We start from the raw sequence: 18,898 nt of genomic DNA on the forward strand, positions 1-18,898 counted from the left end.
TATCAACTAGAAATCACTCTTTAAAATGCTCATTACTCTGAGTCTGGCAGAGCCACAGCTATTTAATTGTGTCTGTTCCCTACAAAGACTGAAGCTATGGTCTTTGAGAAGAAATGTCACAACTGGGATAGGTGTATTGCTTAAGGTTTGGCTTCAAATGGGCCTCAGAGTGCCAGGGCACAGTCTGGACAATCTGAAGAGGAAAAATTCAGGCTGAGAGAACCAGAAGAATTACTTTGGGAATCCCTGCTCCCTGCCATTCTTATGTAAATGGCAGCGTCTAGAGCTTCAGCTAGTCCACACTGGACAGACCGGGGCAAAAAAACCAAAAGATAGTACAGGAAAGGATGATACACTTTTCAGTTATTGCATCTGAGGAATTAACTGTGAGACGTTTTGTCTTCTCATTTCTCATATGGTAGAAAACCAGCTGAAACTGAGAAAATAAGAAAAATGACAAGTATATGAAGCATTTTAGTAACATAATAATGGAAATAGTACATCATCCCTACAGGAGGCATTTGGGTGAATAAGTAGTTGCATGTATTGGAATCTTTTGGCCCAGTATACTTCAGTATTTATTATTTTATGCCATTACAGGTAATCAGATAATTTGTGTCTTTGATGAATAGTGTTTTTCTGGTTAGTAGAATTACTGGTAGGATTACTAAGTGCAGTCTTTTACCTGATCAAAGCTTAGGTATTTCTTTCCTCAAAATTGTTAAAAAATTGCTCCATGGGGCAACATGAAACCTTCATTCATCTGTGCATGGAGGAGAGTCTCCTTGTGCAGATAGATTTCAGTACATTAGGAAGCATCACATTTGCTGAGTTAACTGCAGCTGTGATCTCTTTATGGCTTTCTTGGAGGTATCGTTTTAGATCTTTATCCATTACTTTTCCTAGGGCAGCAATGCGTATTTTCATCCCTCCAGAAGAGAAGTTTAGAGTGCATCATAGAAGTCTGTAGATAACTAGTTTTGCCATCCTGAACTATGCTAAACGTCATTGGCTTTCTTTTCTAGAGGGACAATGAAAGATTTAGCTGGTAGCTTTTTAGGTGTTCGCTCATCTCACACGGAGTCTTTGATAGCTCTACAGGGTATTATACTTTCTTTCATTGATCTAGCTCTTGATCACAACTTCCTCTCAGCTCTTGGAAGAAATATGGATGATCTGCTATCTAGATTAAGTCATCCTTTTCATGTATGTTCAGGACCTTTTTTTGCCAGGGCTCTTGAACAGAACAGAGTAGTAATGTATGCTCTATCCACAGCAGGCAGCTTGAAAAGCATAGATGTATTCATAGTTCCAACACTGGAAATGTTTTCCCGTCTTCCACGGTTAATTTTTATTTCTACAGAAGGCTCACTCATCAAGCCAAGAATATTCAGCTATAAATATTCCTTGAGCATTTTACTGTTGCAAGACATAGTGTACAACTGAAGTGCCTGATCTCAAGAAGAATCAAATACCAGTAGTGTGTGCTGGAGACTGAATCCAAGACTCTGAAGTCACTGAAATGACTGCTATCAAATTCAGTAGGTGTAGAGTAAGTTTTGAGGGCCTCTTCCATGAAGAATCGGGTCCAATGAGGTTTAGCTGTATTTTTTGGAAACAAATTAAATGTCATTTGTACTGCTTAGGCAGATAAAAGGCAAGCGGCTGTATTTTTATGAGAAATATACAGCTTTGCCTGTATCTGGGGACTGAATGGGGCTCTTTCTCGTTAGTAACCTCTGGTAACTAGTACTTTTCAAATGTGTGGTACATGTTCCTGCCTCTGCTTCCATCAAGAGAATAACCTCACAGGGAGGAATTCAGGGTCTGTTGCTACCTCTCTTCTCTTTACATATCCTCTGGGGGAGTTCAGTACCAAACACTGGCAGAAAGCAGCAGGCACCAGTACCTTTTAGAAAAGAGTGACATCTCCTTATGTATGAAAAAGAGCCTCCTTATATTGGGTTCCATCCAGTACTATCTCAGAGCACTTGAAGCAAATGTGGGCCCTGCGTTTAGCTGTGTTGAGTTCTGATACATTTGGCCAGAAAGCGGACATTTCTGTCATGAGGGCAAGGCCGCAAATGAAAAAAATGGTTGCATGCTGCAGCCCCTAGGATTCTCAAACTATTGAGACGGCAGAAAACCAGATGTGAATATGTTACGTCTGTGGAAACAATGTCCACTGGTGTAGTATTGGTCAGGGCTGCCCCAAAACACTTTTAGATGAGCCTAAAGAAGAAAACAAATTTGTTCTTGTTACCGTGTTGAAAATTCAGACGAAAAGTATGAAAAGGAGAAAACAGATTTAGAGTGTATCTGTTATCAGTCTCCTATTCTGGCTGTTGCTCAAATTTTCACTGTGTCTGTGGAGGCAATGAGGCTAACTCACAAAAGTCTGCCTCCTGAGTGTTGTTTTACAGACTGGAGTTTGAGGCTGGGGCTGTATGTGGTCATAGGAACCAAACTGTCAACTCCATATCACTTTTCTTCATGTATGCTATCTTTTGGAGTCAAACTACAAGATTAAATTAATTAATTAATGGGCTAACCTGTTCACTCTTTATTTACCCTGGCTTCCTTGACTGGGAAGCTCCTGAGGACACATCTTCTCCTTTAGTTTGAGATGGATCCCCTCCCTCTCTTTACATTTTTCTCTTCAAATTTTACTTCCTAGTATTTTCCTCACAGCAGGAATGCCATTTCTGGCTTTAGACCAGATATAATTGTGGTAACTTGTGGTTCTTCTTTCCCCAGTTTTTGAGATTGAGGTATTAAAAGCAAATGCAGCATACTAATTCTTCCCTTCCCTGAGATCATCTTCCTTTTCAAACTGTTACAATCAATTATTTATGATGAGACGCATTCACTGTGCACAGATTTTAGCCATCTCTTTACTGCTGGCTCTCAGCTTTTCATATGGAATGGTTAACCTAGTGGACATGGGAGCACTTCTGTTTCCTGGATGCAGGAACCTGGATGAGGTGACTCAAGCCTATACAAGGGCCAGCTTGGGTCCATGTTAGCCCTTCTCGTCCCACTGGCACCGTGGTGTCCTGCAAGGGCTCAGGCACGCCATTGGGGAGGAGCTGTGGCACTCTCTGAGCGGAGTCCACACCCAGACATTGAGGTGTTCCAGCAGCTGAGACGCACCATTGCCCCCAGACTTGACACAGCTGTAGAGCCACAGCATGGCATTTTGCCAATACAGATGACAGATTCTGCTTTTGGAGTGTGGTGGGTTTTTTTGGGTTTTTTTTTTTTTTTGGAAACAACTTCTACTTTCTCAAAGTTACTTTTCTGTTTGTCCCTTTTGTTTTGGTACTTCTCTTGTCACAGTTCTCCAATTAGAAATAAATTGATTGCAGCAGCTTAATAAATCTTTCTTTTACTTCTCTTATGTTTCTTTTTGCAGATCGTGCGGTAGCTGAAATTGAGAAGAAGATTATAGAAGCTTTCGAGGTGTTTGACCATGAATGCAATGAAACAGTGGATGTCAGGTTTGTAAGTACCTTACCACAGAAATGTTACAGAATCTAGTACAGAGGAAAATAATGCCCTAGACCTGGATTTGCTTTGCCAGAAAATATAACTGAAACAGTCCTTTGGCCCTGATCTAACAAAGTGTCTTTGCTTGTTCAATTAGCATTTTGCATTGTTGATTGATTAAAACCTAAGCCTGGCTTGAGAGAGAGATGCTGGGACTGGTGAACAAAGAGACAAGGGAAAAATGAAACTACACAAGGAGCCTAAGGCTGCAATTATCACTAGTGAATATCTGCTCCGATAACTAATTTAGCACTACAGGTCAGGGTCCTACATGGATCACTTTGCTTCCAGATCAGTCCCAGCACATCAAGGAGCGGTCCTTCCAGCCTGTGCCATAGTTACCTACCTGTCAGTAGGTGTCCTTGACTGCATTGCATCCCATGTGCTTCTCACCCTCTGGGGTACTGTGAGGGATAGATATTGTTCTGATGAAGAGGTGTTCTTAGGAAGCTCCTGTTTCCAAGATGGGGAAGCTTGGAAGAAACTTGCATATAATGTGATTATATAACTAACGACTATCTCCTGATGAGCATAAGGTGTTCATACTTGATTGCACCAAAAGTCCATTTAGCCCAATACCCTTCATCTGAGCTATTAATAGTTAGCTGGGGAGGAATATAAGGAATTGAAGAAATATAGTGTGTTTCTTCTTGTTTGTTGTAAATCTGCTACAGAATGATTTGAGTGACTCCTGGTTTTTGTCTTGATAGACAGTGAATAATTGCTCTCTATTCATCTTCTCCACACCATTAATGATTTCATAGCTCTCTGTCACATCCCTCCTCCATCACAGTAGTTCCAGGCTGAAGACTCCCAATGTATAAATAATCTCTTAAAAGAGGCCATTCCGCCCTTCTGATCATTCTTTTTCACGTTCCTCCTTGTTCAGCTAGATCCTCTTTGAAATGGGATGACCAGAACTGGGGGAATGGGAGGATCCTGTGGATGTCAGGAGGGAGAACTGCATGCACTATACCTTTTGTCATGCAATATTATGGAAATACAAAAAAATATTTCTTGGGGAGTAAGAAAAAGCTCAGTGAAAGAGTTAGGATGGACACATGGACAGTTAGCCTGATCAAGGCATGTTGGATACCAGATACAGAGCTAAAGGAAGTCAAATTAAAAAATTCCCACATAACCTTAATTCTGGTATTTTCTAAGTTGTAACGCTTGACACTGTTACTTTATCTTTGTTTTAACATAAACATCCATTCATATAACAGTTTATCTTTTTGTTATAAAATACAAAAAAGACATGTTTATGTCTCACTGAGCAGGTTCTGAAGTTGTTACAAGCTGTTGTCATTAAAATTTACTCAAAGTAACTTTTCATATTTCCAGTTACTATTTTCAGAAGACTCTTACCAGGTCTTTTGATTGTAATTTAATTTTTGAGTGTAAACACTATGAAATTATGGTGAAATTATGTTGTCCTAAAATATTCCTCACATGTTACATAAGAAGCCAAGTAGAAAAACATCTCTAAATGTTCCAAACTTATTTTCTACATCAAAAAACAGGGGGGAGAGAGGTGCAAACTATTTATGTTATGGTTTTTAGCACTGCATGTTTACTAATGTCTTTAAATTTAAGAAATTATGGGTACTTCATAGGTACAGAAAGAGTTGTCAGTTACATGAAAGGAAGTTATATGGAGAATTTCAGGCTATGTCGCCACACTCAGTACAATTGCCTTTCTTTTGTCCGTAGGGGTGTTTGGGAAGAGTCCTCTCTTAAATTTTAGATGCATGGAGAAAATCTACATAATTCTTGTTCTTTCTTAGCTAGGAAAGAGTTCTAATATTAGACCTTTTTCTTCTTTTGATATTTCTGTCTACGTCACAGCCCGGGGGCACCCTGGCAGCCCTTGCTCTCCCTGCCCACCCTAGGCCTCCCCCTTGCCCAGCCCCAGCGCCATCTCAGCTCAGCCCGCGCAGCTGTCGGTCCCTGCCCCACAATGCAGCAGCGGTGCCGGCTCCAGCCATGGGCCTCTCCAGCTCCCACCCCTGCCTGATGCCAACCTGCAGCCGTGCCCGTTACCCCCCAGGGCTGGGGCTGCCCCAGCTGCCCCTGGGGTCCTGCACCCACCCTCGGAGTGGTGAGTTGTTGTTTGCATCTGTGGTCCAGGCACATTAGCTATGAAATTTGCTACTGTCTCCACTCTATAGTACGATGGATATAGAGCTTGAGAAAAAAGTTACAACAATAAAATTACGCAAATAAACATTTTTTTTTCCTTCTTTATTCAGCTGGTAAGCCTTCAGCTGTGAGAGAGGTTGTTCAAAAGTCTATTTAAAATAATAAATGGGCTATTTCACACTATTTTTTAATTGCAGAACAGTTACTGACAATGAGCAACAACTTATTATCTAATCATTCCTAGGTTCATATTGCAAGGTTGTATCACATTAATGTGGTTATTAATGGCTGATTATCTTGTATCAGAAGGTGGCAGTACAGCACAATTCTTAACCAAGATTGTAGAAGTATGAATATGATTTCCTGAAACATCGGATACCTGTGCAGAATAGGGAAGATTACCTTTGTCGGCAGGCCAACACCAGTATTGTGTGACACTTGATGCAAATACAAGTTACTAAGAAATTAAGCATGGGGAAGAAGGTACTTTTCCATTTTGCTTATGAAACACTCTGAGGCAAGGACTTTCATGATTTTGCAGATCTTGTCTTTAGAAATAGTATATCTGAGGTAAAACCACGGCACAAGAATTTTATTGCCTCTGTATTATAAAACCTATATGAGCATAAACCCAGTTTAACCATCACTTTTGTATGCTAGAAACTATGCAGGAGAAGCTGGAGCTGCTGAACTAACTGAGAGGCAGCCTGGAAGAAAATATGATTTTCTGTTGGGGTCCTTTAAACCCCAGGTTATTACCGCATGCGACGTATGACTTTTTTGACCGGAGACACCTAAAACAACATCCTCATGCTAGCACATGCGTAGAGTGCTAGAAGCAGCATCCAGTAGTGCCAGGGTTTGCAGATCCCTGGAGGGCCTGGCGTACCTCAGCCCCCTTGCGAAGCAGGGGTGGGATGGCAACCTTCCCATCTCTGCTGGGAGTCTGTGATATTAGCAATAGCATGGGACAGCAGGGAGGGGGCATGATCTGTGTTGGATGTTTCTCTGGGGAGGCAGGGAATATTTGCAAGAGTCTTTTAGGTGGAAGAGGTGAGGAGTGACAGCATCAAATACAGCATATCCATACTAGAAATAGGATGCATGGACAAAGATTATAAAGTTGGATTGAATGTCTGACCTCATTGAAGCCAATGGCCAAACTTCCATTAATGTCAGAGGCTTCGCTCAAAGTCATTGGAGTAGATGCTTTAGTTTCATAACAACTGTATGTATGAGGTTGTGTTTTGTTTCGTAAATATTGTTGTGCAGCTTTTTCCTTGCTTTTGTCTACTGCAGCGCTTCCCACATGTTTTCCATCAGAATGGGAGCTCCTCAGGACCTGTCTGAAGGGCCAAAGGCTGGCTCATCTAATTTTACATGTGCCTGGTGTGTCGCATGTGGGGCGTTACTGTTGTAAGATGATCTTACAAAGGCCATTGCTTCTCCTATCTACCATTGTTATCAGACAATCACTTTCCTCCAAATGTACTGGCAAAGATGAAGGAACCACAGAGGTCAGAGTCTTGGCAGCCAACAACACTGTGGATATTTATTCAAATGTACTTGAATTTTTGTGTTGTGGAATTGGACTAGCAACCACAAGAAATACTGATGCTTCTATTATCTTGTTTTGAATCATACCATAAGCCTCACTAACGCTCTTTTTGTACCTTTTTGTAGCTTTTTCATAGGATTTTTTTAGCTTTTGTTTCTAGTCTGTGGTGTAGCTGGGAAGTACAAATTAATATTATTTTGCAAACTATATAGAAAAACTTAAGTGTTCTTTAAGTTAATTTGCACCAACTGTCCTTACTTTTCTGTAACAGCCAACAGATGACTTCAGATTCATACTGTGCCAGTCTCTAAATTTGTAAGATGTCTTTTGTCCATCTTTAACTTTTGGAGGCATTGCCAGTTTGGTCAGAATTATATTTAGAGCCTCAGAACAACTGCACCAGGTTCAGCAGTAAATGCAAACTATGACTATATTTTGCAGCATAAACAGGGGGGCAATAAACCAGTATGTTGGTCTGAGCAACTGTTAGAACACAGCAGGGCTGTCCCCGTTCTTGACCTTTTGTAATAGTTCCCTACTGCAGTTAGCATTTGTATTTTTGTAGCGTTTAATGTAAACATATATTTTTATTTGTTACCTTTCATCTCAGTAGATTTCAAAGTGTTTTATTAACTGTGTAAATACAGACTTTGCTGAAATTAAGCATGGCGGAATTAGAGGACAGCAACTGAAAAGCAACCTGCAGATACTGCAACACAATGGTAAAGAAGAAATTTGAGAGAAAAACTACAAGAACAATTATACTCTTCCAAAATTTTCAAGATATTAATATATGTAAAAATTGACATTACTTATTAAGACATCGTCTTAAAAGTCCACATTAATATGCTTGTGCATAAGTACATGCACACAGCTGCTTACAAGCTCTGAATTGATGACTGGATTCTCCGCAGACACTCTCGTATTGCAGATTTACCAACAGAGATGCTCTTTCTTTCAGAGAGATTGGTGCAATTGTCAGGTCACTGGGTTGCTACCCGACTGAGGCACAATTACATGAACTGCTTGCAGAGGTAAATGTTTTAGATTTTTTTTTTTTTTTAAACTAAGAGAAGTTTGGTGCTTTTGCATTGCTGCGTAGGAAACCTAAGCTCTTTTCCCAGAGGTTGGAAGTGTCGTGGAAGTGATTCAGGCAGCCAGGCAATCTCTTAGGTTGCCCTGAAGCAAGCCTTTAGGCTGATACGGGAACAACGTTGATAGATTACAATGAGGAAATCTTTGACTCTCTTTTACCCAAGAAGGTCACTGTGACACCGTGCCAAGAGTATAAGGGAGGGTTTGTAGAAAATGGAGGAAAAATGTGGGTTTGGCTGATGAAAAAGAACATGTTAAACCACAAGTAGATGAGGATATGCAAACCCTACCAACGTTACTTTTTTGGATGTGTTATGGACACATAAAAATTGATTCTTGAACAGGTGTTAAAATTACACATCTAATTCCAAAAATGTGCCAAGGGAAGGCCTGGCATGTTTTGTCCACTAGACCCATTATTGCTACATCTTATATAGCCAGACCTCTCAATTTGCTGTCCTTCCTGATATCTCTCCCAGTCTTGAGATCTCGCAGTTGCAGCTAAGTAATCTCCTCTTACTTGATCACTTCAGCTTGTAATTGTTAGAATTCGGACATAAAGAGTAGCAAGATCTTGCGATCCTCCCACACTCCCAGTCGTGTGCAGGGGCAAGGAATTACCATTGTATTTCTCCAGAGTTTGTTCTTAGACTGTAATTTGTGTCTCCTCATCCCATACTATACTTCTATTTTGTAATAGAAAGGCTGATGTGATGGTGCCTTGGCAGGGTTTGGTTAATAAATAGGACAAAGGAGTGGGGAAAAGAGTTTTCACATTCTTTTTGCAAACTGAAACGCTGCCTGAAGGAATGAAAGATTCTGGGGCTGGAAGGTGGGGGAAGGATTTTCTCATTTTCCTATATATGTCAGGATACTGAGGCTTGGTCCCTCTTTTCCTCCCGTCCCCAACAAAAATTTGAATGATTGCGTGCCTATTTCTCCACAGTAGTCTTTTCTGCTCTCTTCTAGTTCAGCATTGTGTGAAATATCTTGTTCTGAATCTTGTAAAAATAACGCAGCTGCTTCAGACGAGGAAGTGCAAAGAACCATCAGAGGGGAAAGATCCGTTAACGTGGTACTGCAATCTGTCTTCTCTGGTTCTGTACTCTTAGTACCAGATTGTCCCAGCTCCCTCTGACAAACAAGACAAAATGGGAAAGAGAAATCATGGTGCTTAATACAGATATTTTCAGTGGCCCACAGAGATTGTTGTTTGCAGTAAATGAACAGTGCAACTGTCTCAAGATAAGCAACTGAGGGAAAAAAAGGGGATGCTTTGATGCCCCCCGACCATCCCCAGACTGGGGGAACCAGCAGAGTTGAAGGTCTTCCTCCTCAAACTCCCCGCAAAGAAATTGATTTCTTTTATTTCATTTCAATTTTTAGTGTTACTGCAAATTTGAGGTATGTAATATAATGAAGTACAACACAATGCAGCTATGAGGTAGAAGATTGTTGAGCTACAATGATATGGCATGTATGCGATTGTTGATTATAAGGATGGTAAATTAAAATACAGATAAATGTAAGAAGAAAGAATACATTCAAGAATAATGGTTGACCTTAAAGAACACTAAACTGGAAGTTAAGTCTCAAAGAAGGTTTCATTGTGTCTACAAATGAAACTTTGGCATAGGTTTCAGTACCAGAAGAACACTATCTCTTTGCAGACCCTTTATTTATTGTCCTAGTCTGCATAAAATTATCTTAATTTGTATAAGTACTATTACCATTGGCTATGGTAATACCATTTTATCTTAATCTGAATAAAGTAAAAATTGTATCTGTTGACCAGTTTGTGATCAAGTTATTTTTCCAATATTTCTGCACATTGTAAGCGGTGGTTCATTTCTGTCTCTCATCTCCTTTGTGTGTCAGTCATCTGTCTTCCTGTTAACCTAATTTTAGCTAAACCAGCATATGTTGCCTCCAAGTTATTTCTAACTGCCAAATTAACATTTATATAATTATTTTATCTCTAAAGTTATCATATGCTGTTTCCTATGTTACCTTATGCTAAATGCTATACTTAATATCATATATTTAGGCCTACTAAAAGAGTTAAGATTAAATGATAGGTCTAGAGATGGTGAGGGCTGATCTGAGGGCTACCACAGTGGCCTGGGGTTTGAAATCCCAAGTTCAGGGCACTGCTCTGCCACAGACCTCCCGGGTGACTCTGGAAGGTGATTTTGTTCCTTTGTGCCTCGCTTCCCCAAACGTTAGGTGGACATTAATAGTATGGTTGTGAGCATAAAGATACAGAACATAATGAAGTGCTGCAATACAGTTTTTATGGCGGTTGGGAATGTACCCAAAGGAAAGAAATAGAGCAAAACTTAGGATTTGAACTAGCAAATGCTGTTATTGTCACAGCTGCTATGAAAAGGGGAGGAACTGCAGACAAATGAAAACCTCATTGAGAAATGAGGTGATAAAACTACAGGAATGATCATGAGGAAGAGGATATACTGGCAAATGTGAATACTTACTGACTTAGGCCAGATTAATATATTCAGTGCACTCATATATCTATCCAATTTTAGAAATAGGATTAGTTTTAACAGATCAAGACATTCCTTGGTCGGTAGAGCCACTGAAATGGTAGCTGTTCTTTCCAGATGAGTGGGAGCTGAGGTTGCTAATCACCTCCCAGGACTAGGTCCATCGCCAGGGAGAAAATGTTTCTTCTCCACAGACTGTTTTCTGAAGGCAAAATGCAAACAGCACACTAACAAAAAGAGACAAATCTGGATATTTGCCAGTGAGAGTTGACACTTTCACATGTATATGTTATGGTGAGCTTTGAAGAGGTCACCTCCAGTGAGTTCTAATATGAAAATTAGGATGTCGCTCAACTGTTTGGATGAGCGGATCTAATGTTTTTTGGCTCTTAAATGTGGTTTATGTAACTTACCATCTTTATGGATGCTTTGGGTCCTTGCTTCTGGTTATTCTGCTTAATATCAGACATATCTGTACGTTACTTATAAATAGCTACCACATTTCTTTTTTTTATCTCTGTAGACCCTTGACCTACTACTAGTTGGAGCCTTCCTAGTCGTACTTCTCTCAATATTTGTGATGCGTGAAATAGTTCAGTGCACTGACTTACTGCTATGTCATTGGAAAAAAGTGAGGTTTTGCCGAGTATTTTATTACATCTTCTCAATAGATTAAGCAGTAAAGCAAATGATTCTGTAATGGTAAAAGGTACCATTTTATTTAGCAAGAAGTATGCAACAGCTTCATTTCCTAGCTAAAGATCTCTTCTGCCAGGGTTAGCAGACAGAAGCGGAAAAGTACTTTTTCAAGCCAATTTCCACTCTAAAGCAGCAAGAGGTGGTGGCTACCTGCCTCTGTCAACCAAAATCCTTCAAGAGCAGTGGAAGAGTGCATGCAGCAGCAGTTGCAGCTCTCCGTTTAGCAGCTGGATATAGTAGGCATCTACTTCTGCTCTGATTCAGCTCCCAAGAGGAAGATTTCTTACCTCAGTCTTTTCCTGGCTCAGTTAGATTTCAAACTAGTGCCTGCAGTGTCTGTGCAGAGCTCAGCAGGGTGTCACTGCTGCCATGTGAGACTGCAAGGCATGCATCCAGCCTAAACTCAGACAGAAACAGGCTAGCTCTATTAAGGGCACTTCTTTTTGGAATGAAGCTTGAACTTTTCAGTAACGTGATGTGCTGGTACAGTTTTTGATCATGTCTGTCTCCTATGGAAGTATAGGAATGCAGTGAGGATGCTGCTAGAAGTCCCTGATGTTTTTGTGGAGCCAGTCTCCTATTAATCTGGGAAGCAAGACTAAAGCTTTTCTTTGTATAGCATTTTTATGGGCTGCCCTGTGACTGTTTCAGACTGTCCTGACTCAGTTTGTCTGCCTATTTGGTTCTTCCCTTGACGCTCTACCTGGCTATGAAACGTGGAGGCAACAAAATCCATCCTGGAGGTATCCTAGGCTGGGGTTATGTCCAGACTGGCATTTTAAATGTGCCCAGAAACATCTTTGGATGTTGAAGCCAGCTGGCACAGAGCAGCCCATGTCTACCCTGGTAAATATTTCTTGCAGACTGCCTGCTGGGAGAAGTCCCTGAAGTCCGAACGCCCAAACCGGGCCTGGTAACTGCAGGGAGAGCGTTAGTTGGCATACGCCAAAATCATGCCAAGGAATGTGCTAACAGTTTGCTGTTATGGGTGATCACATTGCACTGCTTGGGGATGTTCCAGGTCATGCTAGACTTTCCTAGCTAAAGGCCATCTGCATACTTTATTGAATTACTGTGGAAGGTTAGAGCAGTTACTGTGCAAATCTTCTTGTATGAATGATTTCTAACCACAAGAGGGCAATATCGAGTTGTTGAAATAATTTCTTTCTCTAATTTCTTTCTATTTGACCAGAAGCATTCAACTCCGATGTTTTGGTGCCAAGTGGTATTAAGAACCTGATAAGAATATGCCAAGCCTAGCTGTAATTTTAATGCAGGACCCATCAAAATTGTCTGTTTTTCCTATTAGTTTGCTAATGAACCATCTAACCTACCATCCCTAAGTTTTATTTTTAGGTAGAAGAAGAAGAACCGACTGGATACGTTCATTTGGAAAAATTTCTTCCAGTGATGAAAAAAGTACTCCTTGACAAAAGGTAATGGAAAGTGGAATTTTATTCCATGTTGACAGGACTGATTCCAGAAGAATATATCTGCAGTAATGTTATGGAACTGGAAGGAGTACAGATTTTATTTTTATTTTTTAAACTCAGTATACCTTAGATTGATAGTGAGGTTTTAGTTCAAAATGATTTAGTCGACGTAAATTATACTCGGGTGATGGCATAAGTGATGCCATCTTATAGTCATGAATTGTGGTAATGTGTAGCTTCTGTATTTTTAATATGAATCAGAATGAACTTGCTACTCAGCATGTTTTGTGCGTCTCTGAAAACATTTTAGATGCAAATTAAGGTCATAACCATTACTTTTTCTGCACACATAAGTTCCAGTTACTGAGAAGCACAGTCTGTTACAGTGTATTTTCCATATGTATAAATCAGATTCATATTTATGTCTCAAAATAACTGCCTGGTACAATTGAATGTACACAGCACTCTAAAAGACTACTGATCTAAAAGTCTGGAACAAGAAGGCTCTGCGTTATGCAGAGGTACCTAGAAATCTTTGAAAGTACACAGGAACTTGTGATATTTTGCACTAAAAGCAGTGCTACCTGTAGGAAATTTATCTTTCTTTTTAATGATTGTAACCCAGGGTTTTGGAAAACTCAGTCTTGTGCAACACTGGTAAGTTATTTTGCAGACAAAAGTCCAACTGGCTTCAGTAAGAGAGCTACGCATGAAATAACTATGGGGTTGCCCAAAAGTGTCCCGTAAGGTCCAGGGGCCGTGGGCACAGCTTGGGGCTGTGTTTGAGGTTCTTTGCTCGCTTGCCTGGACGTAGAGCAGCCAGCAGGTTTTGGGTCCCGGTGTGCCAGAGCAGGCACCTTGCCTTCCCAGGCTCCAGCACCCTTGCTTTCTCTGGCCTTTCTGGCCCATTCCCTGCTCCACACTGATGTTCACCCTTCACAAAGTGATACGTTGCTGCTCCAGGCTCTCTCCTCCCTCTCTATCCCCCCATCTGCACAAACACATGCACGCGCGCGCGCGCACACACACACACACACACACACACACACACACACGCACACTTTCTTCAGGCTACTGCAAGCATGTCAAGACTTACTTTATCTTTTGGGGCAATATGTCTATACTTTAATTATCTAAGGGCACATGACATTTGTATCACAGAAAACATGGATTCTTTCTAGCACATTTGATCTTGAGATAGTGAAAGAGTGAGGCGGGTCTGGACAAAACAATCAAGCATTTAAAACTTCCCTGGCCTAAACACCTTCACTTCTCATGAGTATTTTTGGGATTTGGTGAGAGTCTGCTAGGATATGGAGGGTCTTCGTTGCTATACATGGCTTCCTTTTCCAGCTGTGGAATCAGTCACACACACGTGCACATGTACATGTATGTAGTCAGTTCTGCTCTCTCTCTGAAATTGTTAGGGACAGACCTTTTCTGTTCTAACTACCAGCTTCCTTTGCTCATCTTCAGCTCATTAGCCCTTCAAAGTCCCACTAGGTGATCTGTTGCCTAGTTACCAGCCTACCTGGACAAAACTTTGTTTTCTTGGTTTGGCGATCTTCTGTTCAGTGTATTGGCTTTGTGGAATGATTCAGCTAGTATTGATTCTTATGAGCCCACTCAGCTAGCCCAGACGTGCAGAAGCCACTCCCCTGGCTCTTCAGCACAAGGAAAATGAAGCAGGAATACAACAAAAGACATAACAGGTAAAGATATGGGCACTTCCAAAAAGTCAAGCTGGAATGAACTGTTAGATAGACAATCTTACTAAATTCTTATAGAATTTTCCCTTTCCTTTAATCCTTATGTTTTATTCTTGCAAAATAGTGGAGCAGCCTTGCAAACAGTGACACTAACTTTTCTGATTCAATGTTTTCAGATACCGGCCTATTCCAGAAGATGTTCTTCTACGTGCATTTGAGGTCCGTAATTAAAAGACTGAACTACCTAATTGCTGGAAAGAATTTGCTGATTCTTGATTCTGTATGGTTAAAACCGCAACAGTTTTCTTTCTTTCTTTCTTTTTTTAGGCTTTAGATGAGAATAAACGTGGATATCTTACTAAAGAGGAGCTGGTAAAATATATGACTGAAGAAGGTAACGTGCTGATTAATTATTCTTGTAATATCAGTACTTAAGAAAATAAACATTATATGTGTATATGGCACCTTGAGGCCCTGATTCCGCATGCCAAAACTTGCAGGAGTAGAGTCACTGTCTTCATACAGTTCTGTTCTCTTGATGAGTGGCTGCAAACTAAAACATTCCACTAGTGAATAATGCAGGGAAAAGACATATAGCTGCCTGTTTGCAGATACTTTCAGATAGAGCTTGCTATTATTAGGAATCATAATTCAGTCTTGTGTGTGTATTTTTTGATTCTCTGCACATCTGTGCGCTTCCTAAGGATGTAACTCCCTCTCTTTCCTCCTGTAAACTTGTAATTTAGATTTCCAAATGTTTCAGGTAGTTTCAGTGCTCATTCATTCCTGCTGTATCTTGATCTTTGTTCTAAGCGCCCTACGCAAACCAAGAGATTCAAAGACCAGATTTAAATTGTATATCATGTAATTCCTTGAAGAGCCTGCTTTTCTTGCATGGCTAACTCATGCATGCCTACCTCAAGTACAAAAGGGCATGTATGCTTTGCGCAAGACTTTCCAAGACCTGTCTTCAGATTGGGACCGTGTTCTCAAAATGGGGTGCAGTAGGCCAACAGCAGCTTCGAAGCTCCTAAAAGGGAAGAAACAAAGCCTTTCACGGTATAAACACTCAAAAGTGGAAGGATAGGAAAATGAGAGAAAATAGTACTAATGTGGCCTTTGCAAGAATTCCTTCTGACTGAAAAAACCAGTTGTTTTGAAATTCCTGTTGCAGAGAGGGTCAGGTTGTTTTGGGGTTTGTGAACTGAATAGAGGCCAGAAGATCCAGGCCCTCAGTCTCCTTTCCCCTAGAGCAGCCAACTTGGCATGCGGGACTTATACAGGTGAAAGTAAGGGAATTAGATTCTTGGTATTGCTCCTTTTCTCCTCTGTCTGAGGAAATTATTGCAAGGGAAAAACAGGGTAATTTGCCAACCATGAAAGAATATGCATCGAGACGAAGTGTTACTCTCTGTTCTTTTTCAGGTGAGCCCTTTACTCAGGAAGAAATGGAGGCTATGCTCTCTGCTGCTCTAGATCCAGAAACAAACACTGTTCGCTACAAAGACTACATTACATTGATAACAGCAGGCGACGTTACCAAAAAGTAACTCAAACTCTGTGAGGGAAGCTCTTAAACATCATCTAGCTTGGCACATAGTTGAAATGTGTATAGTATAGCATAGCAAAGCTTAGCTTGTGACCTTGTGCTTAAAATAAAATCTGTGTAGCTATATTTCCTTGGGATCTGCATATGTATTGAAATATATTCACACTTGGAAAAAGAGCTCTTGACAGAAATATTATGTAAGGGCTGGAAAAGAAATCATGATATTTGGTTTGAAAAATAACAGGAAAATAATGCTAATGGAGACAAAAAATTACTTTACAATTGCATTTGAAAAACTAATGGAAAAATGAGACCTGCGAAAGCAGGAAATAAGTCGGTAAGTTGAGTACCTTAAGATGCCTGAAAATGTGAAGGCACGCTACTAAGATAAAGCTTTTATAGCTAAAAGTAATCCCTGCTTTTGTTTAACTAATAGGGTACTGGGCAGATTACTACTTTTGAACTAATAGTATAGATCAAGTAAACTTTCTACAGCTTTTAGTTTCTATCAGACTTTTATGTTTTGCTTACCATAGGCAATTAAACTGGACCAGTTAGTTCTATTTTTTTGTTTCTCATACGCTGACATGTGTATTTTGCTTCTGTTTTAAACATACCGTTTTGCTTCTGTTTTAAATATGCAGGTACCACTCGAACCATTGCCTGTGCCAAATTTACAAAGAAAGTAATCCTTGAAAACGTTCCTGTTATTACAGGCAATTGACAATTCCCGTTTCTTAACCAGTTTGAAAGTCATGATCCTAAACAGTTCGAAACTTAGGAACATAGGACTGGAATTTGATTTTCATGAACTGATCAAGCACCATCTTTTAAAAAATGTTAGTGTATTACTTGTCTCAACTACCCTAACTAGAAGGCCACTGCAATGCTCTTGTCATTGCCAGCCTAACCACTTTCTTGACTGTTGCTGTGCTATTGTTCTTTAACTTGTGGAGTTCTTCCCCCTCCCTGGGGTTTGTCCCATAGCGTTTTGAGATATTAATATCCCCTCACAGCTTTTGTTCTGTGAGGCAAAACAGACTGCCTCTTTTAAAAATATTTTTGTATGGGATTGGAGGGCCTTTTAATCTCTAGAGAAAATTCATCTGTAAGTTTCTGGAACTGTGTGCAGTATTCCAGATGACGGCTGTACAAGCACCTTGATCATTAATATTTCTGTCCTTCTACTAGATCTAGCTTTCTAGATGCATCCTGATTTTGTGTTTGCCTTTTTTGTGGCTATAACACAATTCTTGTACATAATCTTCTAATAACTGACCAGCAGTTGCCCTCAGCTGGTGAGGCCTTAGCTTATAGGAGAAGATCCTGTGGTCTTGTTGCTGAGGACACCATCTTGCACTTTGTACTCCACACTTTCCCCCATTTCTATTTTTCTAATCCCCAGAGCATTTGGTTTCCTCCTGGATAGTGTCCTACCACTCCCCTGTATTAACTGCATATCCCAACTCTGTGTCATCAACAGACCTCATCAGGTGATGAAATTCTGGGGAAGGCTGATGTAGAGAGGCATGAAGTGCCTTACCCAATCTCGTGTGCTTCTAGTGGTGGAGCTGAGAAGAGACCACAGGGATCCTGATGTCAGGTCTTTTGTTCTACTCACTTGTTTCATTTCTTGATGAGCTGGAAACTCAGAGGAGCTGTTTTAATATACATGTTCATGAGAGCTGCTTGCTATGCTTCACAAAGAAGGGATTAGCACAATCTAAATGTGGTGACAGAAGCAATCTGGAAGATAGATAGAGACTTTTTTTTAATTCTCTTTTTACATGTCTGACCCAAATTGTCTTTCACTGACCCTTCCCTAAACAGTAGGGCAGCAAAGAGTTAATGCAGGTAAGCAACATCTGCCTAAATCTGAGTGGGGTTTCCCTGTGGGAACAACAGTTGCTCTGGTCCTAAGACTCTTTACTATCCGCTCATAACACGTTTACTATATATTTCATTTCTTTGTCAGTGATAATGAAAAAGCACAGGTTAATCTTAAATTAATCTTAAAATGTGTGAAGGTGTAAATTTTTGAAGAGTAAAGGAAGAGCATCAAAGAGCTATTAAGAAAAGATTTTATTTTTTATTAGTCATCTTTAGTCTGTCTTTGGAAGCTGAAATTACAGTTGCTTTCCCTACCTTGGTCCTTATTCTGTTTGATATAAAGTGGGTTACTGGATCTCTAACACAACTGGCATGCATACAAGTCTCATTCATATTCTGCAGTCTGGGAGCCACTGTCAGCCTCATCTTGGATGTCAGCAGGAGGATGCTCATTTCAGGAAATTACTTCTTAGCTCACAGTGTTCCAGAGAGAGCACAATTTGTGCCAGTGGTGGAGTGACCCCAGAGGTCTGCCTCAGCCAATACTGCATCAAATCAGAATGCCCATGTACACCACAGTTGCAATTTATATTACGGTTAGGCTCTTAACATATATCTGTTATCATTTTTATCCTATAGTCCTTAAATGCATGGGAAGAAAGTATCATAGCAAGTAAAAAGTGGGATTGCATCTGAATCTGTTATACAGCAAATCTTCCACACCCCATCTTCAAGAAGGATATGTACAGATGTGACAGATAAAAAGCAGGTTGCAGACTTCACTTTGGGCATAAGCAACCAAATTCAGTTGCCTAGAGAGTTTCCATAGT

At 40.3% G+C, this 18,898-nt stretch overlaps 1 protein-coding gene across 4 annotated transcripts in view; it reads left to right on the forward strand.

Annotated features, from left to right (window-relative positions):
• EFCAB2 (EF-hand calcium binding domain 2) overlaps positions 1-16,985 on the forward strand; it is a 33,084-nt gene extending 16,099 nt beyond the window's left edge. For 2 of the 4 annotated variants that reach the window (XM_068939318.1, XM_009686629.2), the window contains exons 2-7: positions 3,416-3,504; positions 8,211-8,283; positions 12,904-12,983; positions 14,866-14,908; positions 15,017-15,083; positions 16,115-16,985. In XM_068939318.1, the coding sequence (XP_068795419.1) occupies positions 3,473-3,504; positions 8,211-8,283; positions 12,904-12,983; positions 14,866-14,908; positions 15,017-15,083; positions 16,115-16,239 (420 nt within the window). In that variant the 5' untranslated portion in view covers positions 3,416-3,472 and the 3' untranslated portion in view covers positions 16,240-16,985. The remainder of the gene's footprint in view (positions 1-3,415; positions 3,505-8,210; positions 8,284-12,903; positions 12,984-14,865; positions 14,909-15,016; positions 15,084-16,114) is intronic. The other 2 variants (XM_068939317.1, XM_009686628.2) reach the window with 1 other exon arrangement.
• The last annotated feature ends 1,913 nt before the right edge of the window (positions 16,986-18,898 follow it).

The sequence above is a fragment of the Struthio camelus genome, chromosome 3 (assembly GCF_040807025.1).
Source record: "Struthio camelus isolate bStrCam1 chromosome 3, bStrCam1.hap1, whole genome shotgun sequence".
In the NCBI taxonomy this organism is placed as follows: domain Eukaryota; kingdom Metazoa; phylum Chordata; class Aves; order Struthioniformes; family Struthionidae; genus Struthio; species Struthio camelus.